General features: G+C 45.4%; 1 protein-coding gene across 6 annotated transcripts in view; it reads right to left on the bottom strand.

Moving 5' to 3' along the window:
• Positions 1 to 7,578: 7,578 nt before the first annotated feature.
• Positions 7,579 to 27,604, bottom strand: part of GABPB1 (GA binding protein transcription factor subunit beta 1) — an 841,719-nt gene continuing 821,693 nt past the window's right edge. For 4 of the 6 annotated variants that reach the window (XM_069624968.1, XM_069624970.1, XM_069624972.1 and 1 more), the window contains 2 exons: positions 9,487 to 9,543; positions 7,579 to 9,224 (listed from right to left, as the gene is read on the bottom strand). In XM_069624968.1, coding sequence (XP_069481069.1) covers positions 9,072 to 9,224; positions 9,487 to 9,543 — 210 coding nt within the window. In that variant the 3' untranslated portion in view covers positions 7,579 to 9,071. The remainder of the gene's footprint in view (positions 9,225 to 9,486; positions 9,544 to 27,604) is intronic. The other 2 variants (XM_069624969.1, XM_069624973.1) reach the window with 1 other exon arrangement.

Raw genomic sequence — 27,604 nt, 5'->3', positions numbered from 1 at the left:
GGAGTTGCAGACAAGGTATGACATACGAAGAGACAATGGGCTAATGGGTTTCCTCAAAGCATGACCAAACCTCGAGTCTCACAATGGCTGTGAATTGTCTAAGGCATACAGTTAGTTTAAAAGCAAATGATTGCAGGAAGTGGGGCTTACATGGGAGGAGATGACATACACATGTTTGTTTTAAATAACAATACGTTAGTATGTGCCAAATTATAAGATTGTGTTAAGATGTTTTAGATAAATATTAAGGAGAATAGACATTGGATATGGTTCAAAGTTGTTGCTTTACAAAGAACTTTTGAGACGAGGGAGTGTACTGGAGGACCTGAATTAAAGATATATTGAATGAACAACTGATTGAAGTGGAGGGCAGCCCCCCCCCACTTAAACCTAAGCAGAGAAATTTGTATGGACTAATTTGGTGTTGTAATTATGTGAAAATGGTATGCATAATGTTAGTATATACTAGGATTCAAAAAGGGCATTGTGTTTATAAGGTTGAAAATGTCACTACCATGTTGTGGTAAGGTGGCAAGGCACAGAATGGACAATAAGATTTTCTGTACACAGACACAAAATAGTTCTGGCTAATGCGTTTACTGAAAACGCATGTAACTGAAAATGTGGCTAAAATGAGCAGAGTGTGTAGGATGAGGTAATTTTAAAGTTGAAACATTCAAGGGTAGCATGCTGTCAGAACGTTGACGAATAGGCAGTAACCAGACATTTAATTGGGCCTGGTCGAGGACCTTATCTGAAGAATCCAGCTGCATCAACTATAATTGAGCAGAGCACTGGAGGAAAAGTCAGCCATGCATGCTAGGGCGTATTTAAATTTGAAGGTTTAGTTGAATTAAAAAATAATTTCCCAGTGAGCTAATGTTTAACGATGAGGTTGCTTAGACTGTGTAGGGAAGGTGGGGGCAGAATGCTCCCTCTCATTTTGCTATAAAAGTGAGCTCTGTGAGGAGCTGAGGGGTGGTTGAGTCCGGGAACTTGACCACAACGCTGGGTGTGCACTGTGTCAGCAATGGCATGAAATAAACCTTGATGAACTTAACAGTCTCTGTGCTGAATCATTGAGTGATCCTTATTTACCGGTGTTGGAGTATGTGAATCCTGCACCCCAACCTCCTCAAGGTGCAGCTATCTTGTCTTAAGGTATTCCAGGGTCGAGTTCTGATCCCATGGGCCCGTCAGAGGTTACCCGGACCTCGAGTACACAACCTATGGTATAAGCACATGAAAGAGGCGGGAGAAAGAACGTCAGAAGAAAGTTGTTATGTTTGTTCCTTAATACGTATGCCATGAATACGGCAAGAACATTTTTTGCAAGAGAAATGCCTTCACATGATGCAAAATGTCTCAGCCACCTAGCAGTATGCACCACGAGAGGACAATTCGAAGGAAAAGGGGCAACTCTAAGATGGCAATCAAGACAGACTTTTTCCATATGAAGACACATACATAAAGACAAAGAGAATGGAGACTGGATTGGGGTGGACAAGCAAAAAACTCATGTATCCTTCCCAGTATGGAGAACCAATAAAAACTGTTGAAATTAAGAGAATAATTGCTCACACATGACTGAAAAAAATAAGGAGAGCGAGGATGCTGGGAAAATACACAGCTGTTGGTGTATGGGCATGTAGCAACCAGTACTGAATGGGAAGATGGCCTAATATGCCCTGCACACCTACTAAAGAAAGAAGCAATCCGCAAGGTGCAAATGGTGAATAATGAATGCCTAGAATCATGGGCCAAGCATGCAAATCTAATAATCTGGGTTGAGAACGAAGCAGGACCAGTGCATATATTGCAAGTGAAGAATGCGACAACCTGCTTCAAGAATGATGGCAAGGTCTATGTTGGAAAGAATAAAGGTTATGGAGAAACAATCGAAGCGCCAGGAACGAATGGAGGAACTGCAGTGCTAATGAATCAATATTGGGCTTGTGGATCCAGAGCTTAGGTGCAACTGCCTAAAGACTGGAGAGGAGTGTGCTCCATTGTAATGGTATACATCCCAGCGTTAGTGATTCCCCAAAGTGACCTTCATATTGAGGTGTTTCCAAAAATGAATGAGTGCCTAAGAAAGAAGAGATCACTTCATCTTTGTCGACTAAAGAGAGAACTATTTCTCATCAAAATTAAAGTCTTATGAAGATAATCCTGATGAATTCAAATTATTCATTAAGATGCCATGATAATGACATCCATATTCACACCAGGACTCCAAGCAGCAGTGAGTGACAAGTAGTTACAAATCATTGGGTGGAAATTGCTGCAGACGAACAATGCAATCAAAGAAGAATTGAGAGTTATCAGGCTGATGACCCTCCAAAACACGTATGTTCTGGATCTAATAACAGCAATGGAGGGGGGGTGTTTGTGCCAAGGTCAGGTCGGCTTGCTATACGTGTATACCATCCCATGATGGAGAAAATGGAACCCTGACAGAAGCAATAAAGAGGTTAACAACCCTGTATACAAAGATGGAAGAGGAAGCTGATGAGATGGCAGGAGACGATTGGTTCTCATCTGCTTTCATGGATTCCATATTGGTTGGCAAATGCTTTCAAATTACTTGCTGCCATACTAGTGATAGTACTGCTAGGATTCTGTCTCAAGAGGATCATCTTGGGACAATGCCAGAAGACAGCCAAGAAAGAGATTGGAATGAAGATAATGAGTGTGGATGAACATATACAAAATGCAGGTCACCTGAGGGGGGTGATGAAAATATGGGTCGCAAAGAAAAGAAAATATGATGAGATGATAGAAGAAGATGAAGCAGGAATTGTGCAAGAAGAAGAGTATTGTTGAATACTTGACCATAGGGGGGATTGTAGAGGAGCAGGTGGATGCCTCTCCTCTGGTTAATGCACCCTCTCCACCGTCCTATTGGAGTAGCGGGCGAAGAGCTACAATTGGGAACCCATGCATGAATCCATGCAACATTCCTATACCACATAAATTATATGAAGGATGATATGCATTCAGGCAGCCATTCAGATTATACCCTCACATAGAAACAGAAGAAGGATGCTACCAGGAAGGGGGCCCACTACCAACATGTCAAAATGCGGTGAACTATAAGTAAAGTGTGAAGATGACAGAATGATGTCATAAAGGAGATGTATGAACCTATGCCGAAACGATATGAACATACTTAAAACTGACAAGGTAACTGAAGCACTAAGAGAAACATGTGCCTAAAGACGAAGTAATCATGAATATAAAAAGATCAAATAATGTGCTGACCAATAACTCTAAATACGCTGTAATGCAAAGTAGAAAAGGTACATAAAAGCTTGCTAAAAAGGAGGTATATATACACAACGTTTAGGTTGGCCATTGAAAGAAAATGGATGACGGAATCAACCCTGTTATCTCAAAAGACGAGCTGAGAATTGCAAAATTGAACTGATGAAGTTGTTATCATGTGCGGAATAAGGGAGTACCTTGGCCTGGGATCAAGAGGGCTTTTTCGAGAGATGGGTGAAAGGCACAAAGGGAGTTGAAGACCTATTTCTGCTAAGATTAGGAGAAACAAGGACATTTGCAAGTGCCAAGTATTGAACAAACGCGAGGGCAAAAGCCTATGTGAGGTGGAGTGTGCAAGTCTCTAAAGGCCAGATATGGTAATGACACCCCGTTTAATAAAAACAAATAGTCCCAAATAAGAGGCTGAAATTGACAAAATCGTGGTCTCCTAACTTGCGACTCAGAAGTCAAAAACAAGGGCTATTCATTAAAAACATAGATGGAGATAATATTCTGCTCATTCTCCCTCAATGTTCCAGAACAGTGAGTAGACTACGAGGTCAACTTCAAACAAAAGGTGTTGGCTAAGGATCAGGTCGATGACATACGATGGACTAATTGGGAAAACAAGAACTGAATTGATGCACCTCGAGCACCTGTGTTTTGTTTTCACTTGCATGCTGCTAAACAAGCTGAAAGTCAAAGGTTGGATGGGGTTGCAAACCAATCATAAAGCCAGCCACACATTTCTACAAACAATGTTGCAGTAACCAACCTGTTGCCATATTCTCTGCTATAATCAGTATACTACGTGTGTAGAAGTAGCTCGGGACATGTCCTAAAGGCAGGGGGAAGCCAATGAGATATTAACACGTATATGATTCTACAAGTAGATGTGTTCCCCTAATCCAATCCCTTCTGTTAGTAGGTTTTGCAAAATGCCACGTAGGATGACATATGAAAAAGTATATAAACTCTGTACAAACCAGAGGAAGTGTGAATATGCATGCATCCATTTTGATAGCTGTACATCTCCCCGTTTTCTTTCATTGGGATTAAAGCAGTATTTTACCATCTACCTTATGTCTGTCCAGTTATTTGGTCTCTAAGACAATTACTCGTAATTCCATCTAGCACATAGAGGACGCTTCAAATTGCTAGAGAACAAAAGGACATGAGCACAGGTGCACCTTGAGGAGTCCAGGTTCCAAGATCAGTGGGAACATTGGGCATCAGTCCGAGTTTCACGCTGCAGGGGAAAAAAGTGGTGGTAATTCCGTTATCACCACTTTTTGGGTGGCAACAGAATTACCTTAATTTTTCCCGCAATGCCAAACTACAACTTTTAATGGAATTACCACCGGCGGAATTAACAAGTGGCAATTCCACTGTTTTTTTTTATAAAACATGGAGGATTTACCTCCAGCTTGATGCTATAGGTAAATCCTCCACTTTTCCTCAAAAAATGTGTGGAATTACCACTCAGTCATTCAACTGATGGTAATTCTTCCAAAACTCCCTTAATTCAGTCCTATGGACTCCATTTATGAGGGTTAACACCACCCTACCACCATTAGTAATCCCATGGTCAACCCATGGGACGAAGTGGCAGTAACTGTAACCGATTTTGGTGGTATTTCAGCGGATTTACAGCCAAACTCGAAATGAGGCCCACCGAGTGTCTTGGCCTGTGGCAGAGCTGACAGTGATGCACCAGATGCAGTGGGCATGGAAGCAGGCCATACCATTTTGGGCACATTGTGTACTTTGTGTGCCCCTTCCATGACCTGGGCAACGTTTCCACTCTGGGTATTTTAGTTTGTACCATTGAGAAAAAAACCTTGCAAAGTACATTTATTGTCAGGTTTCTGCAATGCAAACGTTATGAAATCACTGATTTTTTAAATTTAAAATGGATGACATGATTGAAGCGCAAAACAAAGAACAGATTTGAGGGAGTTACAATTCCCAAGGCAACCATAACAGTGATGATTTGACACAGTATAACGCATGCTAACATAACATCAATAAGCACAACGTGTGACATGAGCAGTGTGTGGTGGTGGCAGACTTATAGTTACTATTGAACCACTGCAACCATGGATGTACCTTCAACTTAAGTTTGTTTGGGTAAAGTATATAGATTTCAGTCGATTCTTTTGAAACCAAAAAAAAATCTATGGGTTAAGAAAGAAATGGGAAATTCGACCATTATATAATGGTCTTTGCGATTTAACTGTGTAGACCATGGAAACATAACACTTTAGTCGGCCCATTTTTGTTTTAATCAGACAGCACATGTTCATAATCTACACAGAAAACTCAGTAAAGAATAAGCTTTCTGGGGCAAAAGGACAAAGCGCAGAGAATGTCTGATCCTCCCATCTAGAAGTACTCTACTGGATGTAATTTGGTGGGTTTGACATTTAAACATGTGAACTGGTACACTCAAGGACAAAGTGCTGTACTGAAACTAGCTTACGGGAGGGCTGATTCAAAGCACATAAAAATGTATTTGCAATGTATGTCTTTAGCATTGCATTTTACAGTTAATTGTTCTCAAGCATTACGTGCGGCATTCAGTTAGATCTAGTATACTGGTTTGCTTGGCAGAGTCTTTCATTCACTGATAAAACAACACGCGAGGGACGTTTCTGATTAGGCCAGATACATAATGCAATTTATGGTTAGTAAATATTGCTTCAAGAGAAGAACAGTTTTTGCTCTAATCAGCAACGCTTCAAATTGGTTTCCTTTACTTCCCGACCAAACTATTTACTGACAAGAACCTGTTCAAACAAGAAAAGGTGTTTTTCATTTCCAAAGAAAATATGTGGCAGAAGTCTTGGGAAAAACCACAGATGCACACACGTCTGTTATTGCTTTTCGGTATTAATTGCTCCCTTAGAGAATTACACATCACCAGTGCACTGCTCTAGCTATGTAACATTACTTTGCTTTTGTACTGTGCAAAATCACGTGGTGTATCGTTCCTCTGCCTGGGGAAACCAGACCTCAGTCTGCTGGGAAAGGAGAGCATGAGCAACAGTGAAGTAAGAACACGAGAAAGCAGTGAAGGAGTTCAGCACAGAGAAATGCTGAGTATTAGTAGGCATGTATTTTAGTTCACTGTATATGGACTATCTTCTACGGAGAGGCGATGCAGAAACATAATGTGTTGAAATAACATAGTCTGGGATTCCAAGGCAGTTTGTTGGGTGTGTGTGATTGGAGTGCACGATTGGGATATATAGGTTTTAATACCTTCAAAGTAGTTTTAAGGTACCGCAGGTAAATTTGACGATAATTCTGTGACTCACAAGCCAAACTCAACAAGTCAGCCTATTCCTATAACAGGACGTGCGAGAGGCGAGTGTTATTGTGCGCGATTGAGAGTGCACCATGCTTATGATCCAATGTCATGCTATCAAGTCTCCATACTGTGGCAGTCATTACCTTAATGGTCCCACAGCGCAGGAAACCTGTCCGAGAAACCGGTGCACCATGAAGGGCAAAGGACAAAATGGAAGGAAGATAGCCGCAGTATAAGGAATGGAAGCATAGAATAAATGAAATAAACCCAAGGGGGTCGAGTCGAGTTATATAAAAGAATTACTGGGCTGTAGGGGCATGGAATTGAACACTGACCTAGAAAGAGGGAAAAGAAAGCATTCTGAGCTATAAAAAAAAAACATTATCCAGTGGTGGCAGTACAAGAATCAGTGGGAGCATGGCCATACAACCGCCCCAAGAAGCACCCAGGCAAAGACCAGAACCACCAGTCAGCAGTTCTCGGGCCCCTTTCCCCCCAGCAAAAAACTCAGAGACCCAATCTGTGATTGCCTGAAGTGGTAAGCAAAGGAAGAGTACAATCGCAAGCGAGGGAATAGGGAAAAGGAAGGAAGAGAAACCACACCCCAAGTGGCATACGCACATGGCCTCTTCCTGAAGGAGAGTTAACTAGTGGGTTGTAGGTGGGCAAACATGAGGCGAGCGTAGGGGAGTTGCCCATCATTTTCTCGATATTCTTTAGTCGGGAACTGTTAGAGGTTACGATTATGATCATCTGTAATGACCTACACATTAGCAGTGTTTCTGTGGAGTGAATTCCTAAAACAATTATGTGCAATAATGCAATTATTTTACAGATGATTGATAATCGTGCTCCTCTTTACCAGATATTAAACAACAAAAATTACTTTTTTTATCTCTGGAATCCTCCAGTGTCACTCTTCCAGTCTAGGTCTCCCCAGAGGTAAAAATACACAGTGGGTATTGTCGGATTTGGCAAAAGGACAAACAGTACCAGAATTAATTTGGAGAGCACTTTTATTTTTTGAATATACCGTCAGGGCTGCACAACAGAACCTTGGCAACAGTGACATGCCGACATCCAATCTTACAGGTAAGTTTGGTTATAGATACATGGCCCACTCCTTTTTGGTAATACTGGGTACAATTATGTACAAATGAGAAGGTATGGGCACTGGGGGAGGGAAGGGAGGGAATGGCAAAACTCATACTGAACAATATTTAAATATTGAAATAAAAAAAAGTACAAACAAGGACCAGGCAATGGTTTAGAGGCAATATAAACGTTTTTGATTTATATTTGGGGGTCAGGATTTTGTAAAGCAACGTTGAGAACAATATAACATGGCAAGACAAAGGAAAGTACAACATGCATACGGACGCAATGCTGCTAGAAAAAAACATGGAAATGGTTGATAATGTGACAGTCATTGCACTGACTAAAGTGGGTCTGGTAAGTTTGTGTCATTGGTAAACCATACCCATGCTTTGAGACACAAAGCTTAACTAATGTATAAAACCTTCCAGAGAGTTTCCAAACCTTTGTCCGAGATGTAACCTCCCTTTCAGACACCTTCCAAAAACCTCTTTCAATAGAATTCTGTACTAGGGGCCTATTGTTTCAAAAGTATATTAGGATAACTCATCTGTGTAAAGATTTCCAAAACACATGTTCAAGATTGACTGACTGTAGAGGTCATGATAAAAAAAAAACATTGTTTACTATATTGTCCAATGCATTTAAATGTGCAGTAATTGCATTTATAGGTTTAAGAATCGGTTTCCTTCAAGATATACACCAGTCACAATAAAACCTATGGGTAGTTTTCTTCAAAGGACCTTTAGGAAAATGTGTTCAGGGTATTCCTGAAAGTGGAAATATTATGCAGTGTGTCAAAATAAAATAAAAAATGAAATGCAGCCTATGTACAAATAGAAGAGTTTTTAAAAATAGTAGTTTCATCAACACTGAAATCTACATGGATATATCTGAAGTTGAGGAAATATAAAAAAATATTTTTTAGAAAACTATTCCAATGACGTGATGGATTCTGCAAAAACATTCCCGATGGGAAATGGTCTCTTCGAAAGAACGTCTTGTTGTTGCAGGGATAAAAGAAAAATATCTTTTGTTAAGTAAATATTGATTGTAATCTGGATCCATTTACGGAGTGCTTCCCTCAAATTCTTAAAAAATTATTTGACAAAAATGTTGGCTTCCAGTAAGAGGTTTGCTGTCCTTGCAAAATCATTATTCATTTCTTTAACAGTAAAAAAAGATGACTATGTACAGCATTTGATTTTAAATAGTTTCCACCAATAATGGTAATAGCCTTCTCGGTTACAAGAGATTCTTCAGAGTTCATGGTTTGAGTCCACTTCTCCACATGTAGTCGCTCTTTTGTATCTTGCAACACCAGGTAAATTGCCATCAAGTGCACAGTTCAAGATTGTATTGAAAAATATAAAAAGTTCATGTGTGTTTGTGCAGATTAAAGAGCTTCTTGATTAGTTTGAAGGCGGGTCATGGCCGCAAGTTTCTGTCTGTATGCCTCAGCTTCCTGCTCTTTCTTTAAAAGCTGCTGTCGATACTTGTGTGCCTCTCGGTTAGCCTCATCCAACTGTTTCTGTAGCGATTCCCTCTCCTAAAAAAAGTTAGAGATTTTTGTAAACTGATATTCATTTGTGCGTCAAATTAAAAGCAACGTTCCATGACTATAAGTAATATAGCACATGTAAAAATCCTGGCCCGTCATGCAGCCAATTACTAGTTGGAAAAAGGACCATCCACAAAACGACTGCCATTCGATAAAAACAAAAAAAACCAATACACACTTAACAGAACAGAAGGTGTGCTCCCCTAGATGTTCTCTCAGAAAAAAAGATCTTCAAATTACTTTTGTTTACCTGAGAGAACTCTTGAGTATTCAGAATATAGATTTCTGACCCAGAAGTTTCTGGAATCTGGCAGAGCAAAGAGAAAGTTCAAAATGCTTTAACCATCTTCACCTTAGGACTGAAAGTTTTAATAAACACAAGTCATCAATGTGCGACAGTGCTCCGATGCATACAGTAAATTGCAATTAACAATGTAAATGTAATACCAATCATTTCAGTAATGCAAAACAGAACATGTAGTAGAGAAAATAAATTGAAAACCAGCTCACAAGAATGTGGTGTTGCACAAATAAGCATGAGATACTTCCCACTGTACATCACTAACCCTATATTTTAACAGCCCCTTTAAGTGGATACAATAAAATAAGCCCCTTTCAGTACATTCCTCCACTCTACATCTCAAAGTGCATTCTTGTAAATGAAGCTGGAATGTACCTCCTTTCTCAACAAGGATTTTCCCACTTTCATCTTTCAAACGGAATACCAAAATCTTGCCTCCATTTCTGCGACCATCCCGTTACTGCGTTAAATGAATTGAACATATTTTCGATTTAGGGGCTGATTCATGGATTATTTGCACCAGAAAATGGGGATTTGTGCGTCATTCTGCCGGCAAATCCCCAAGGGATTTGCAGGCAGAATGGCGCACAAATCCCCGTTTTCCGGCGCAAATAATTCCATGAATCAGCCCTTTAATGTCAACTGCGACCCCTCTGAGGAACAATGCAAGCGAGCTGCCTGTCATTTTTATGTACAACGTGGTAGGGCAAACACATCACTTATTCATTCTATGTACAATGCGGATTGATAAAAGGAAGTATTTATTTCATTTTAATCTTTTTCGACAATAACTGGAACGGATAAATCATGAGTCTTTTAATATTTGTATACTTTTGCAAACATTTTTCCAGCTATTTTAAACTTTTCTCAAATATATACTATATCACATGTGAACACCTTAATATAGCTTCAGAACTAGTCGTACTATTTTACAAATATTTAGTGCTTAAAACAATAATAATTGTCCCCTTTCATTGAATCATGAACGCCACATTAAATGTAAGACTAGAAATGTAGTCTCTGATATTCATTCGCGAAAACCTCTCCACTATTTCCATTATCTTTTTGTTCCGTTTTAGTTTTTGTTTGAGTCGGTTGCCACTCATGTGCTGCACCATTTTGATTTCTTGGACGCTTTCTTCAATTTTTAAGGATTTCAAGAATTTCCATAAAGTTGGTTTTCCTCTCCCAATTGCCACATTTAGGCTGTGATGCCACCCCTCAAGCTTATCGTTTGTTTTTGGTGCCTCTGTTATTATTGCTTCATAGCAATTCCAAAAGTTTATCGAGATTCTTGGCTGACGTCTTCGATACCTTGCATGCTTTCCCAACTGGTTTCTTCGAAGTAATTCAGAAAATTAGCAATTGTTTCTTCGTTTTCCTTATAGCATTCCCCTGAAATTATTTCTTTGTAACTGCTGATTACTGCATCCTTTGGAACATATGCTAATGCACACAATTCTTTTATTTGGAACTGAAATTCACTGTCAGATGTATATTTGGATTGTAATCCATGCTTTTGGATATTCTTCCACAAATTTTTGATGTAATGAAAGAAGCAACCTTGGATTTAGATGTTTGGGAACATTTCCTGTAAGGCTTTTATTGCCGCTAACTCATAGTCCATACCGCATCGAACTGTATTCAAAACCTGTTGCATTCGTTTTTCTTTAATTCTTTTGAAAATTTCAAGATAACATCTTTCCAATCGGTTGCTCATCAAAATATATACTAACGGGAAGAAGTCACTACCAACCCGGCCATGTATTCTATATAAAGCTGAGCAAAAGGCCTTGGACAACTTTTGAAAGTTCTGTCCATTAACAAATGGTTGCTTTTTGCTAATCTTTCTAGGTTTTTGGCTTGTTGAAAATATGTAAAATTCTTCTTGCTCAGTCACACCATCTGTAAGCGAAGATCGCTCTCCATTGCTTGTTACTGTAAATTGTGCCGGTAATTTTACTTCCTCTATACATTTGGGTATTTTTGGTAGATTTTCCTTTAATGATTTTCTGTATAGAAGTCTTCTTTTCAGTGCTCTGGCATTAGGCATTTCTCCCGCAAGATGTTGCAGCAGTTCACTCGGTACCTGTCTTACCACCTGACCACTTGTCAATTGCTCTGATTTAGTTTTCATTTCATGTATGCTCTCACATCTCTATTTCACCAATATTGGGTTTGTGGTTATGCTCCCTAACATACTTTATACTTTCAGATTTGTTATCAGTACATGCACGTCCACAACAATTATTTATTGCATATTGTGTACATTTCCATAGTGTTACAAAACTTTTTTCCTTGGAATAAATATAACCCTGTAGGCTCCGCCGTTTATTGCCTTTGTTTGAGAAAACGTGTGTGGCTCTCTCCATTTTTCCACATTCACCTAGCGTAATAAAAAAATATATTTAAAACCAAATAAAAAATGTTATCTAGTTATTTGTCTACACTACTACTTTTTTGTCATACTCAAAAAAAGAACTTACCCTTTATCCATCAACATTCTTTATTCTCACTCAAAATACTATTGTTCTGTTTTTACAATACTTATTTACTTTTCTTCTAATCACCTCAACTCCTGATCTGACTGTTTTCTGTGAATAGTTGGTTTTCCTAGCAACGACTCATTTTCATTTTTTTTTTCTTTAGTTTAGCCAGGCTCGCATAACCCACCTTTCCAATGTTTGCATATTCTCACAGTATTTTCTTATTATTCTGTTGAGTGTGGGCACGGCAAACAAAGATATATAAAGTATTACCCTTCCACACATAATCTAAAACCTTAATTTCCTGTCCTGCTGCACATGGTACATTTCACATTTATTTCAATTTCAATCTTTGCTGTGATTTTTTTAATTATGATTTAATGTTTCCGATTGACCGCGTGTGGTTTCTGCATAACCGCCTTTAACATCTATGAAATCGCTGCATGTCCGTTGTAAATTTCATCAGCAATTTCAAAGGCGACATTTTCGCCAGTGCGGTAATAACAGATGTATCGAACAAAAGAACGAAAGATGATTGGCGTACCTTATATGTGTATACCTTTTCAGATTTCATAGATGGTAGTTTGTTTGTGACCCTATCCAAGTGAGTAAGTTATACTTGCTTCCAGATCCTAATGACACAGGTTCAATATTCATTGTTGTTTTTCAAATGTATTGTGTATTAACAAGAACTGGACCACAACAGGTTGTTATACCGGGGCCTTCTTTTGGCAAATATTATTAAGGTTAAATAAAGCTCTATGATCAGCTTACAACCAAATGCCTTTCAGATGAGAAAATGTTTTAAAGCTGGATACATTTCACCAATCAACATGATGGGCATCATCTTGATATCAAATACCTGGATAATTTCATCTTGTTTTTCCTCCAAGTGAAAAAATGTTACTCACAGTAGGGACTACTGTACTCCTAGTGTACAGTCCCATATGGAATGTCATCCTCGATAGCTCCCAGGCACTTTTAGTTTTGGAAAAATAACTGAGTAAAAATACTCACACTAAAATAGCAGAGAGGTGCATAGGAGCCAATTCCTTATGTCAACAAAGCTCCATAGACATGTTTGGTACCAGCTGAGCAGTGCTAGGAAGGAGTTCTCATATCATTGCCAAATCCAAAGAGGAATTAACAGTTTAATGTTAATGAATTACTAAATACTAAATTGTATGGATTTAAAAATAATACAATAGTTTTACTCACCTAAACAATGCCACAGGAATGAGGAGTTCTTGGTCCCTGGGAAAGAGAAGGTATCGCAGCAGGATGTGAAGCAGCATTCAAATCAAAACTGTGGTGGGTGCATACATTGCAATGCCTCCTGCATGCATGCTGCTGGCCCCAACTGCCAACCCTTTTACCAGCGTATGAATGTTGGATATGGTACTTAGCACGGATGGATGGTTGTGTGCAGGAAAGGGGACAATGAGACAATAGTCACTACAGAGGATACACAGTCCCTCATTGTGAGTTTGGCAGTGCTGGTAAAAAATACATTTTAAAAAAAGTTTGTTAACTCTGTTACTTCCACTTTACTAACAGTAAGGGAATTACTGCTGTTTCGACTGCACCTTTAAATTATAGGTTTGGCCTTGAAGTGGAGGATTTTGCTCTAGCACTAGGCTTGCAGTATATCCACCATTTTAAGGCCAAATCTCAGCAGAATGAATCCCCATGGAGTTCTATGGACTCTGAAAATGGGAATTAACACTGCTGTACCAACACTTGTAATCCCCTGATTAACCCAAAGGATAAAGTAGCAGTAACAGTAAATGTACTTCATTTCTTGCACGGTGGAGGTAGGCCATTCCCTGCCCTGCCGTAGTGTGTTTTGGAGATGTCCAAGACCTCTGTTCCACCATAACCATCCTAGCCTTCATGGTGGCTAGTGCAAGAAGACTGTCTGTGGAGATCTCTATAACCCTGTGGCAGGAGATGCAGGAATGTTGGGCAGAGCTGGGAAGAGACTCCACAGTGAGCAGATTGGCTGCTGTTAGGCCAGAGAAATTGAACAGTTGCAGTCGCATGCCCCTGGTCAAATCAGGAACACAGGTTTAGACAAAGGTGCTTGGGGGACAGATTAATAGCCCTTCCCGTGGAGCAGTGGTGAAGAGAGGCTGATGGAGTTGCCAAAATACAAGTAGCTGGTGACTGAGTGTTAGGAACGATTTCTCCTTTTGCAACTTTCCCTCCATAGTTTATATCAACCCACTTTCTTTATGCTCAGTTTTTGAACCACTTCTGCTTTTTTGGCTTTGCTTGCCTTTTGCTAATTTGTTATGGCGAAACTGTTCAGTCCTTCGGGCTATCAGTACTGAGAACTATGTTTCCCTTTTACATGTTGTTCATTTTTAACACTGCACACAACATCTTACAATGCAGTGCAATGGGTATACTTTTGTATCACCCACCCTAGCTTTTTATACTTGGGATTTTTGGTTACTTTCATCGGTGCCTAAAGACTAGCCGGTGGCAGCTTTTATATTTTTACAATTTTTGCATTATTCTTAGAGTGCACATTCGCGTTTTCCTCTCTGGCTACTAAACTTAGTTAGTGTCCTAAAACGGGCATGCCATGAGATTTGCGCTTGTTCTTTGGCCATATTGTTTGGCCTTCTTCCTGCCTTGCCAGGTCAGAAAATCTCTTATATGGTCATGCACTTGCCCGAGAAAGCTGATGCTTTCATGGGCTAGTGATGCCTTTGTGTGTATGTTGCCCAAGAAGAGGGTGGCTGCCTGGTTCCCCGCCACATCCATGGTGCCAGAAGGTTTTGGGGGTGTGGGGCAAGAATGAAACCCGTAGTTGTCCCCGAGTGTACTACTGGCTGTTCTGTTTGAAGGGTGCAGATACTAACTTTGGTGGGCTTGGAATTGCTTCCAGCTTGGATTTTGGATAAGAAGAGGGATCCTGCAGCCATTTGTTCAGATCAGCTTTGGAGCCAGGAATCCCTTGCAGAAAAACAGCTGACTGAAGAATCGAAGACAACTCCTGAAGAGGCCTGGCATCCCTTCCTTTGTCTGGCCCGGTGCAGCCCCGTTGGGCTACCTGATCTCTGAAGACCCTGAGCAGTGCTTCAGCCCTTGGACTAGTGGGACCAACTAATCTCGATGCCTTTTCGAGGATCCATCCGTCCTGAGCTTTCAGAATGGTCCCTGGACCACCGGTGGACTGATCAGCTCTCTCTGGGGCTACCTCGCCATGGCCGTTGCATGGTTGCACCAGGAGCTTTGGTAGTTGCCAGCTTGTGCCACAAGTCGCCTTGCCTCCGGATTTCAGTACACCAGCATGAAGGGATTCTGCCCTAGAGAAGCATCTGTGACCGTGACTGGAAGGACTCTTGCCATTGCCGGTTTGCGTAGACCGTCGCTGGAAATCACCTTTTCACGTTCTGTGACGTGTCCTGAAGAGGCCTGCATCGGTGAACCTTGCATTACTTTATTGCCAGAGGTTGCATCTTGCTGCTGTATCTGACCAGAAGAATACTCGCACCCGCAACTTCTAGGTACCCCTCAGTAGAACCAATGGTGGGAAATCCGATCTCCAGCTACCCCCAGAAGATCCACAAAGATAACTGGGAAAATAGAAGTAATGGGGTAAGTAAACGAAGTGAATCTGTTCCCCCCCCTGTTCGCCATAGGAGAACACTGGGAGTAAGTCCCTTGGTCTGCCAAGCTTCTATTCCACTGCATTTTGGTCATCGAACCTGGGCAGTAACTCCTGAAATACAAAATAACTTTACTTATGTTAGTAAAATTGTTGGAGTATTTTGATCCAACACAAGTATATTATAACTTAGAGACTTCACTCTGTGACGTTTGGGCACAAGGCCCCAATATTTTTAGGATTTGGACAGCTTAAGTTAGGGAATTAACTTGCGATCTGGTTCCATCATTACCTGGCATTTCATTTACTTACCTGCTTGCTGAATACATTATTTTAATGCACATATGAACCAATTGTGAATGTACATTTATATCATAAAAGTATTTGGTGAAAATATGACCTGTTAGTTTCATTTTTCAGTGGTGTAAAAGGCCTAGAATAAGGAACAAGTTACTTACCTCTAACTGTTGTTCTCCCGCATGGGTCTGGCATGAATTCACATGCTCATGAATATTCGCCGTTGTCAGGCTGGGAATCCTCTGTAAAAAAGAAATCAGTTTCAGTTTCACTTCTGAACTGTCTTTCTCCTAACAACCAATCACTGGTCTCTGGTCATACTGCCCCCAGCCAATGTCTGCCCTCTTCAGATTTGGTAGCATGTAAAGTGGCAATAGGACCAAGAGAAGAGCCGCAGAGGGGTAGGCGGGAGGGTTTGCATGTGAATCCATGCCAGACCCATGCTGGAGAACAACAGTTACAGGTAAGTCACATGATCATGAATAACAAAGTTACTCACTGTAGTGACTACCTTACGCCGAGTCCATAGTCCCCTTTCCTCCATAGTTTTGGGACATTCCGTCCTTTCGGACAGGACCGGAGCACTTTTGTAAAAAAGCATCAAATTGAAAAATGCGTCCTCTTTTTACGTGGGGTACCGCACGCGGCCGTAACCCCACCATTCCTTTTCTCCGCGCGGTCGGGGCTGGACACACTTGCATCACCGGAAAGACATTTTTCTTCTTTCCCGTTGTCCTTCTCTCCTGCTCCGGTTCTGCGGTCGCGTAGTCCTCTGTCTATGCCGGATCATTTGCGATTTGTCTCTTGTTCCTCTTGCGAATGTCGTTTCGCTAGGGCAGATCCCCATTCTCTCTGTTTGGAGTGTCTGGGACCGGATCACCGTTGGGACTCGTGTTTCTACTGCGACTTCCTTTCGGTCCGGGCACTTCAGCGTTGTCTTCGTCGGTGGGAGGAAGTCTTCCAGCGCATTCCTCCACTGCATTTTCAACTCTTAACCGACGAAAAAGAAGAGACGCCCGGTAAGTTCCTTGGGGACTCCTTCCCGGGTCCTCCAGGTCTGGGAGGGGCTTCAAGAGCTCTGCTACCAGGGTTTCCTCTGAGGTGCCTCGCAGGCCTAATAGGCGTACCAGGGTTTTCTCCGATGGGTCCCGCGAGGGGCCTGCCGACACCGGGTTACGATCCGAGGTTTACCAATCAGGTGCTAATAGTCAGCCCAGTCGTGCTGAGGCTTTGGGTACCGAAGTTCGCTACGAGGTCTCCTTGTTTGGAGCTTACCATAGAGACACCGGGGTGCGCCCTGAGACCTCCGTTGAGGCTTTCTGTACCGAACTACGGTTCGAGGCCCCTTTTGGGGGAGCTGTTCAGACTGGACTCTGTTTCGAGGTTCCTCTCTTTGAGGCTAAGGTGTGTACCGACAGAACTGAGAGACCTGTTAGGGTCTTGTCTGTGAGGTGGATTCCTCAACATTCCTGCGCTTGCGGTGATACCGGTTCTGTTGAGGGGGCAAAGGGAGAGGTCTCTGACCGTTACTGGCGTTGCCAATGTTCCTCTCTTGGAGGCTAATTCAAGGGGCCATGTCAGGATGTCCAGTAAACATCCGAGACCCCATAGTACCGGCTCTGCCGAGGATACCTGTGTCAAGGCTAAAGTTTCGATCAAGTGCCCTGACCAGTCTGTGGAGATGCCTGCTCCATCCACACGTGACGCAGTTCTCCTCAGATGTTAACAAATTGGCGGGCCTTCCCATGTGGTCTACGGCGACCATTTTGGATTCTTCCCTCACACCCACGCTGTCGACGGCGGGTGCTGGGAACCTTTTGTTTGGCGGACAACCTTTTCCACGGGACAGTGTGAATCCGTTCCGCCCCTCTTATGACTGGCGCGCTTGTATGCCACTACCGCATACGGTCTCGCTTCCTCCTGCTTCTGCCCCGTTGGTCTATGTAGACCCGGTTGGTGGCGGCCCTTCTTGGCAGCCTTCTTCATTATGTTCATGGGGGAATGCCCCTCATGAGCGGCCTCTGCCCACTCCAGTGCCTAAAACTTTGGCAGAGGATGCCTTTTTTGGGAAGGTTCAAAGTCTTATGAACTCTGACTTCATGAGGGAGTACTTTAAAGGTCTTTTTAGGGAGATCTGCCCTCCGGTGCCACATCCTGCCTGACAGTTACAACTATGGCACCTGTTGCCCCGGCAGCGGTACCACCTACCCAGGAGGTAGGAGTATAAAGAATACATAGCAGTGCACACATGCACAACCACGGAAGGTGGCAAAGCTCAACTTTAAGCATCTCAACAGTAAGCATCTCTTAACTCTTCACTAGGCTCACCATCAAGCGAACAGGTTGCGCAGCACTGCTTGGCCGACTCTGGACTCCTCCCTGGAATCCCAGTCAAATTTTGTGAAGGTGTGAGTTGACCTCCACATAGCAGCCCTGTAGATGTCAAGCAGGGGCACTCCAGACAGGAACGCCGTAGTTGCTGCGATCGCTCTGGTCGAGTGGGCTCTCGGACAGCCAGGCAATGGTTGGTTTGCCAACCATTGACAATGATTGATGCAGATGGAGAGCCACCTGGAAATGGAAGCCTTGGGGAGGGTCTTCCCATGGTTCACAGGGCCAAAGTTCACACAAAGTTGTGACGTCTTCCGAAAACTCTTTGTGCGGTCCACATAGAATTCCAGCGCTCTAGCCACATCCAGCGAGTGCAAAGTCCTGTCATGCGGCACCACTTCTGTTGGCCTCTGTAGCACCGGTGAAAGCGCATTACTTGTATTCAAGTTCCTCCATCCAACATGGTGCCTGCTGGTGTCTGCAATGTTGCAGTCTACCAAGAGCCATGTGACTACCTGGCTTCGCCTCCCCCTTCGGAGAAGACTTCAGCCAGTGAATCCCGTAAGACGCTGCGTTGCTGTTCCTAATAGTGAACGCTCTGTGAGTTCGATACTATCCTTACTAACTTCCTTATTGCTCTTACGCACCAGTTAATCTCTTTTCTCTTCTGTCCTCAGAACTCTGTGGCTACTTACACTTTCGGGCTCCGCCAGAGCCTGCTACGCAAGACTTCCTGGTTCTCGCAGAGAAGGTAGTTGGCATAGCGAATCCCTTATTTAAATCCTTGTACTCCAGGCAGACGCCTTTACTCATTTCATTCTATTTTTAGATCTGTTTCCTCAGACCATCGCAAGTTTTGTATGCATATGAGCAGCTTTTCGCACACGCTCTGCCCTAATAGTTCCGAGTGGGCTGAAAAGAAAGACTCCTCCTGCATCAGACCTCAGCTGTCGCCTCACAGGGTATCAGATTTAGGAAGAATGGGTTTTCTTTTCATTACATGCTTGTATCTACTCTTTCCTTGACTTTCTCTAAACCTATCTGTTAACTTAGGCGTTACATGCCCCCTGCCCTCCGGTAACAAGAATACTGCAGTTTCCGGGTAAACTCCCACTACAGTGTGCTCTGCATAGGTGCCTGTACTTACTAATCTATTCTGGTAATCTAGACTTCTCTCCGTGCTCACACCTGCTAAACCTTACCTGCTTTCTTGCTCATCACCAGAGCAACCCCTTACCAACCATAACACCGGCTGATTCCTAGAGCGAAAGAAGTATTCTCCATTCCTGATTCCATCTAGACGTCTCCCCATCCTATTGAAGACCAGGGTTTTTTCCCCCCCAGAGGGTTTCCCTGGGGGGCCGGGGTTTCTGCAGCCGTTTACTGGCGCAGGCGCACAGGGTCCACAGGGGGGTTCTTGTTTTCCACAGTGTTGTCTCTTATCCCGGTGTTACAGAGAGTGGGTCATTTCTACATGGAATACATCAACCTGTGCATATATGTGATAAGTCCTCTCAGCCAGCGACCAAGGTGTCGGGAAGAATACAGTTGACACCAAGGGCTTGTTTAGATGAAAGTCAGACGGCATCTTGGGCATGAAGGAGGGGTGTGTCCGCACCACCACCCTCGTGGAATGTCAAATAAGGTGGTTTACAAGAGAGGGCCTGGATCTCTCCCACTCATCGTGCGGAGGCGATGGCCACAAGAAAATCTGTTTTCCACAACAAAAACTTCAGTGGCGCCGAATGCATACGCTCGAACCGGGGACCCATGAGCCTAATAAGCACAACATTAAGCTCCCATGCCGGGCCCGGAGCCTTCACCGGCAGGAACAAGCGAACTAGCCCTTTGACAAACTCCTTGACCAAACGATGCGACCATAAGGATGATCGTCCAGGAGATGTGGTATAGCGGGAAATAGCCGCCAAATGAACCTTGATGGAAGCATGGGCCAGTCCTACCTTGGCCAATGACAACAAATACAGAAGCACCTGCAGAGAAGTGACTCGTAGAGGGTCGATCTTCTAGGTATGGCACCAAACGGCGAACCTCTTCCACTTGTGCCAGTAGCATTTGAGAGTAGATGACGCTCTGGCCTTGGCGAGCACCTCTTTACAATCCGCTGGGAGATTGTAGCCCCCAAACTCTAGTGCTGCTGGAGCCAGGCCTTCAGGTTCAGCGATTCTAGGTTCTGGTGCAGAATCGCACCTGCTTCCCAGGCGAGAAGATCTGCAACCGCCGGAAGCTTGACTGGAAGGGATTCTGACATGTCCAGAAGGTCCAGGTACCATATTGTTCTTGCCCACGCTGGTGCGACGAGGATCATCCGGCACCGGGACCATCTGAGTTGATTGACTAGTCGAAGAAGCAACAGCAACGGAGGGAACGCAAACAGAAACAGGCTGTCCCAGGGGAAAGAGAATACATCCCCAATGCTCCCCGGCTGGGGAAAAACTGCTGGCGAACCTCCGGCACTTGGTGTTAGTCGCCATCGCAAACCGATCGATCTGGGGATTGCCCCACCTGCGGACAGATGATCCACTTGGTCCTGCCACAGTTCCCACTCGTGGCAAAACTGTAGCTCCCTGCCGAGAGAGACGGCAATGGTGTTCTTCACTCGTGCTAGAGGAAACGGGTTGAGGAACATCCCGTGGGCTTCGGCCCAGTGCCAAAGGTCCTGCGCCTCTTTGGAGAGCGCCGGGGATCTGGTCCCCCCCCCATGCTTCCGGATTTAGAACATCGTGGTGGTGTTGTCTGTGAAGACCCGTACCACTTTGCCCTTGAGGGACAGAAGGAAGAATTTAAGGGCCCAAAACACTGCCCGCAGCTCCCACAATGTGCAACAACTTCGCTTCTGGTAGCAACAAGCCTTTTGAATGAAGACTTCCAAAGTGCGCTCCCCATCCTTCCAGGGAGGCGTCCATCGTGACCATCACCTGATGAGGTGGGGTCTGGAAATCCATGCCTGTGGACAGATGCGCACGCACTCCCCACCACCGTATCGCTCGACGGAAATTCTCGTCGAGTGTGGTGTTGTCCTCGAAGCTCCTCGCCACTTGTATCCAACGGGCATCGAGGAACTCCTGCAGCGGACTCATACGCAGCCTGCATAGCCGAATGAGGCATATGCACGACGACATCATGCGGAGTAGGGACTTGATGGACCTCACCTTTGCGACCTTCAGGGCCAACAGCCATTGTACCTTGTCCCAAGATGGCTGCGATCCTCTCTTCTGACTGAGATGCCAGGCACGACACTGTGTTGAGTCGGGCTCCCAGAAACAGTGCGTCCTGGGATGGAGTCGAGCAGGACTTGCAAAGTTTATCGAGAACCCGAGGTCTTTCAGGAGTTGGACTGTCTTTGTTGTGTGGTCGACGGCGATGTCCTTTGAGTTCACCCGGATGAGCCAGTCATCCAGGTACGGGTACATGTGGATCCCTCGTAAACGGAGCTGCAGTGCCACCGGGGCCAGGCACTTGGTGAACACTTCTGTCACTGACTTCAACCTGAAAGGAAGGGCCTTGAACTGGTAATGTTGTCCTTGAACCGCGAAGCGTAGGTACTTGCGGTGTCACTTGTGTATGGGGATGTGAAAATAGGTATCTTCCAAGTCCAGCGACGATAGAAAATTCCCCTCTTCCAACTGTCCTAGCACGTGCTGAAGTGTTACCATTCGAAACTTTTGGGACTTGATGTACTTGTTCAGATGGCAGAGGTCCAGAATGGGCCTCCAACTGCCGGTCTTCTTTCTAACGAGGAAATAACGAGAGTAAACTCCGGAGTCCCAGAGCCTCTTTGGGATGAGCTCGATGGCCCCCTTTCTTAACATGGCCCGTACCTCCAGCAGCAGCTGAAGGACGTGGTTTTCCTGGCAGGCCACTGGTGGAATCTGTGGACACTTCCGTTGGAACTCGAGTGTGTCCGTGGGCGAGAGCATCCAGCACCTAACGGTTGGTGGAGATGTTCTTCCACACGCTGATGAAGTTCACCAGCCACACTCTCACCGGGGTGCATGGGTGGGGCCCTGACTCCAAGGCCGGTTCAATCTTGTTTCGACATCGAAGCGCCGCCTTGGGGGCCTTGGCGACGATGTCAACCTCCAGACTTGGCGCTGCAGCTGTTAGTCTCGTGGGCCGATTAGCAGGGGTGGGGGAGGGGGGGGGCGGATGGTAGGACGAGGTGCCTCCTCCAAATCCTTTAGAGGAACTTTGGGATTTCCCTCGAGAAGTCTGAAAGGACAGCTGTCATTGAAGCGTGCCTAAAACACGAGCTGTCTCAGTGTCTGCTTTGATGGCCTGGAGAGACTCGTCCACAGTCTTTCCAAACAAATTGCCCCCGTCGAAGGGCATGTCCAACACCCTCGACTGACCATCCTGATCGAAATTAGTGGCCCTCAGCCAGCCACGCCGACAAAGGCAAACGTTGTTGCCCATTTGACGGAATCCCATATCGGCAATGTCTGTGGCCACTGTAATGGCGTGGTCCGAAGCTACCTCGCCTTCCTGTAGAATCTCCAACGATTCAGCCCTCTTGTCGTCGGGAAGGAAGTCGAGGAGGGGGGCCATCATGAACCAAAGTTCCCTGTCATAACGCGCCACGATGGCGAGGGTGTTAGCGCACTTGATGGTCATCGCCGCCGATGTGATCACTCTTCGCCCCATGGCATCCAACTTCTTCCCCTCCCCGTCCAGGGGGGGCGCCAACAAGGATGAGCCCGAAGACTTCTTCTTGGCCACTGCCGAAACCACAGAGTCTGGAGATGGCTGGGAACGTAAGTACTTGGGGGCAGAGTCCGTCACTCTGTATTTCTTCTCGAAGTGATCCCTCTTCACCGGAGCCGAAGAAAGGATTCTTCATGCGGGCCAACCCCTCCTCCCAAATGTCATCCAATAACGGGATCGACAACACGGTCTTCCTCTTCGCCTCCCGGCGCTGGTAAAGGAAACCCTCTTTCTTCTTCTCCTCCGGGACGAGCTGGAACACCTCTGAGGCCCTGGAGATCATGGAGTGGAACGAGCCAATCTCATCGGGTGGTGATGATCTGGCCGGCGGAAACGGGAATTTCTCCAGGCCGCCGTCATAGTCTGTGCCAGTGCACGTCGTTGCTGTGTCTGGCTCCGTGTCATCCCTCGGGGGGAGAGACAGGTGAGGGGTGAACATGCGGAGGAGGCTGAACTCTCCTCCTCTTTGATGGTGGTTCCTCCGATGGCCTCGGCACTGCGGGTGGGGCCATTGGCACAAGGGGCATCCTTGACCGGATTTCCGAGCACAGGGTATGCAGAACCGTCAGAAAGTCCACTGAGATATCCCCAGGAGGCTGCTGTGGTGGAATTGCAAGGGACCGGGGCGTTTGCAGCCTAGGCTGGTCCGCTCCGTCATCCCTGCCCTTTTGCTCCTCATCGGTCTCCTCGTGGTCACCTTCATCATCACCCTAGTCAGGATCCCTCCCGTGGGGCCTGCTCTCGATGCACCTCCCCTCCTGGAGGACCGGGAGGCTGGTGAGATCTTCCTCTGAGGAAATGTCTGTGCTCTGGAGGACTACTGTGTCCCCTCCCCTTCTCTGTGATCAAGGGAGATGGTTTCGGTGAAATGGTGGCCATCATCTTCTCTGGAGTCTTTTTGATGGGCTGGAAGGACTCCCCCCTCCTGGCAGGCAGGGATACTCTCGCCTTCGGGCCATGCCCTGCGAATCTGCCACGGTGGCCTTCATGAGGGACGCCACTACTACTTCCATGGAAGTATGGGCCTTCGTCTGATGCACTTCGGCCTTCACAGTCCTGCCCAAAACTGCGGCCCTCACCTTAGGGGGAGGGTCGGAGCGCTTCTCCCCCTTGGCCTTCTCCGTCGGTCCAGGCTCGGTCTTCTCCCAAAGCTTTCCCGGATGGTCCGACTTCCTCTTCTTTGAAGAACTTGAGCGTTGGCTCGTGTTTGAAGGTGCTGTAAACACTGAACTCGCCCTGGCTGCTGAGGAGCCCGTCGCAACGGTGCTCCCAGAGGCAGTGGACTCGCGGTGCTTAGCCTTATGTTGGGCTCCCGTGGGAGGGGCACCCTCAAAGGTCTTAGAAGGCTGCTCCGCTTTCTTCTTTTGAGCAGGGGAGGCATACTGCCAGTACTCACCCAGAGCAGAGGCCTTGGCCTGCAGCCACTCATTAAGGCGCTTTCGTCGGTCGGCCTGCGTGCATGGCACCATCTCCCGACAAGCCACACAGTCGTCCTCCACATGCGTCTGGTCCGAATGCAGGCAGTAGAGGCACAGGGAATGTCCATCGTCCGAAAAGACGTTCCGTAGGTTGCAGCCAGGGCAAACCTTGAAGAGAGGCACCAAGTCCTTCTGCTCCGCCATGACACGCGGTGTAGGCCTCGAAGAAGCTTCTGGAATCCTCTTAAGAAGAAGAAATCCACCCTTGAGGGGCACTGAAGAATCCGAAACGGGTCCCCATTAATCGAAAGGTTGATCGGTGGAGCTTGAGGCTCGACTGACTGAAAAAATAGAGAAAAACTCTTAGAAAAATCACAAAATGCAGTAAGAGCTCGAGAGCTATAGCACGAGGACTCCCAACACTTGAACGTGCGGTAAAAATCTGAAGATGGCTACCAGAGCAGGGGCTTAGGTAGAGGGCAGTCATTGGCTGGGGGCCGTATGACCCAGAGACCAGTGATTGGTTGTTAGGAGAAAGAGTTCAGAAGTGCACTGATTTTTTCTTTACCGAGGATTCCCAGCCTGACGACGGGAAATATTCATGAGCATGTGAATACATAACAGACCCCATGCCCGAGAAGGAACTTTTTATGCATGCCCGTCTAAATTTAATTATTGTGTATTATATTGTGTGGACCATTTTAGAGCCACTGACCCCACTTACACTCTCCTCAGAATAGCCTTCACTGCTCTCCATTGCTAGCGTCATTGGATTCTGACTAACCTCTCAGAGTACCCTGTTCACTATAACCAGGGTGGCCTCCTATAATCTGTCCACCAGGCCAGATTCTAGAAATCCATCTGAACGCTGAGCTGGGGAGCATTTTGCCCCAGGGTGAAGATCCTTTGTGTGGAACCAGTGTCTGTCCAGGCCGGTGCCCTTACAGAAGCATCATTGTTGGAGGCTAGGCGGAATGGAATGTTAGAGAAAGTCATGGGGAGGTCTCCACCACTGAGGACACCTGGGCATATGAACTATAAATAGCTCATTGTGAACTGACAGAGTGTCTCTGGGCAGTGGCCCACATGTTGGTTTGGCAGACAGGTATCTTATGTTGATCCACGAAAGCAAAGCCAGACACCTGTGTTTGCATTGCAAGTGACCCTACTTCCCTCCCCTACTGGGAGTCACTTGGTTGGTGGGACAATGTGGGGATCTAATCGCTCATTGAACTGAACCATGAAATGCTGGACCATATCCAACCTACCCACTTCCCGTACAGACCTTACTACTAATGATGGATCTCCACCAGCAGAGATGATCAGATCTCCAACAGGTTCTGTGGCTCTCCAAAAGCATAGATTCTCAGGAGGGTACTCCACCTAGATCACAGGCTCAGACCACAGAAATATTCTGGAAAGCAGGAGCCACCAGACACAGGCAGCACCTGCAAGATCTCCACCGTAGGATCCCACTGGCATGGGCGAGGTGGGAAGCACTCCTCACTCCACAGATTGCACACAAGTGTGGAAGATGCTGACAGCTTGCAAAAGCTGTCCACTGAAAAAGACAACCACAGGGAGAACAATGGATTACAGAGACTGGATAAAGCAGTGGGAAACTGAGGAGGACAATCTACAGGCCCCGATAAAGGATATATTGACAACCAAACAAAAGCTTAGTCAGAAAATAGATTCACTAACGTTGAGGCACTGCGGGCCAAAGAAGCTAGCCGGGAAAAGGGCACAAGTGTTCTGCTCTTGCTTCTTGGCACAGGGGGCTCGCTGTCATCAAGGGACTGCTAGAGGCAACGCCCGCCCTCCCCTTTTTACTCACAGGATCCAGCCCACCAGGGTGAAGCCCATGAGGAAAAGGGTGCATGTGTGCCGCTCCTGCTTCTTGGACCAGAGGGCTCGCTGTCCGGGGACTGCTAGAGGCCACGCCCCCTCTTTTTACTCACCAGACCCGACCCGCCAGGGTAAAGCCTGTGGGGAAAAGGGCATGGATATTCCATTTCCACACAATGTTCAGCGCCTGCAGGGGGAAGGTGGCCGTACAAGACTGGCTGAGCGTACATGTAGGGAGAAGCAACACTGGAAGAGCCTGATCTGGTGAGAGGGACCACTCTGTGGCTGTGTATCCCCAAACCAGGCTTTTACACTGTTAGGCAGAAACCTGTGCAGTTCCCTTAGGGACCACTGCAACACGTTTAGGAATACAGGTGTTGGCAGTAAACCCAATTGGTAGCAGTCTGTACCACCCAGATTTACCTGGTAGCTGTGGCTGAGCAGCCATACTTCTCTCAAGAAGAGTTAGACACTATATAGAGTATACAAAATAGGTACAGAGATACAGTAGCACAAGCAAACACTGACCAGAGCTTTGGTATAAAAGTATAAAATTATTTATTTAAAAACACACTTGTAAAATACACGAACACTAATATGACAAGCAAGTTCAAACACAGTCACTATCAATATATATACATCCCTGATTACTTATTGAACAAGTCTTAGTTAAAACCCCACTTATTTGCAGACAGAGGTGAGCGCGTAACCTAAGATGGCACTCCAATAAGTTAGTTAAAAAGGAAGGGAACAGGCAGAATTAGGACAGCACAATACCAGCACTTTTTAAAAGAACCACAGCAAGTCAGAAAAAGGTAGAGTCTACTGTTAGAGCAAGAAAGTTCATAGGCCAGGCCCACTCTTGGAGAGAGCAAGGTGGAATGTGTCCAAGATTACACAGTTGAATAGTACTTTAAAAAGTCTTTGCAGATAGTTCAAAAAGGGTTGGATCAGTTCATGAAAAGTTAGTTAGCAGGTCCCAAGTCACCCCAGGATAGAAAGTCGAGGATTTACGGGACACCTTGAACAGTCTGTTGCAAGGGAGACCAGGCAGGACACAGTACCTGAAATGGTGAGAAAGCTCCAGCGGGGGCAGTTGTTCCTGGCAGCGGGTGAAAGTCGGTGCTTCGTCCAGGGGAAGAAAAGATCTCGACGTGGAGGAAAGCTGTTTGTCGTTGCACTGCCAGGGAAGAATCCAGTCGCGGAGTTTCCCGGTTAAAAGGTACTACCCTTTTATTTGCGGTAGTGGTGAAGCGTGGCTATCCGGCCACTGGGGTGCTTGGCACGGGCGATTCGACCACAAGACGATCCAGGAAGACGAAAAAGAGGGCGAACTGGTTATCCCC

This window comes from Ambystoma mexicanum, chromosome 11, assembly GCF_040938575.1.
Source record: "Ambystoma mexicanum isolate Mex_15411 chromosome 11, UKY_AmexF1_1, whole genome shotgun sequence".
Taxonomy (NCBI): Eukaryota; Metazoa; Chordata; class Amphibia; order Caudata; family Ambystomatidae; genus Ambystoma; species Ambystoma mexicanum.
Note: the sequence above shows the minus strand (reverse complement) of the source record. Positions and strands in the feature narration are given on the sequence as shown.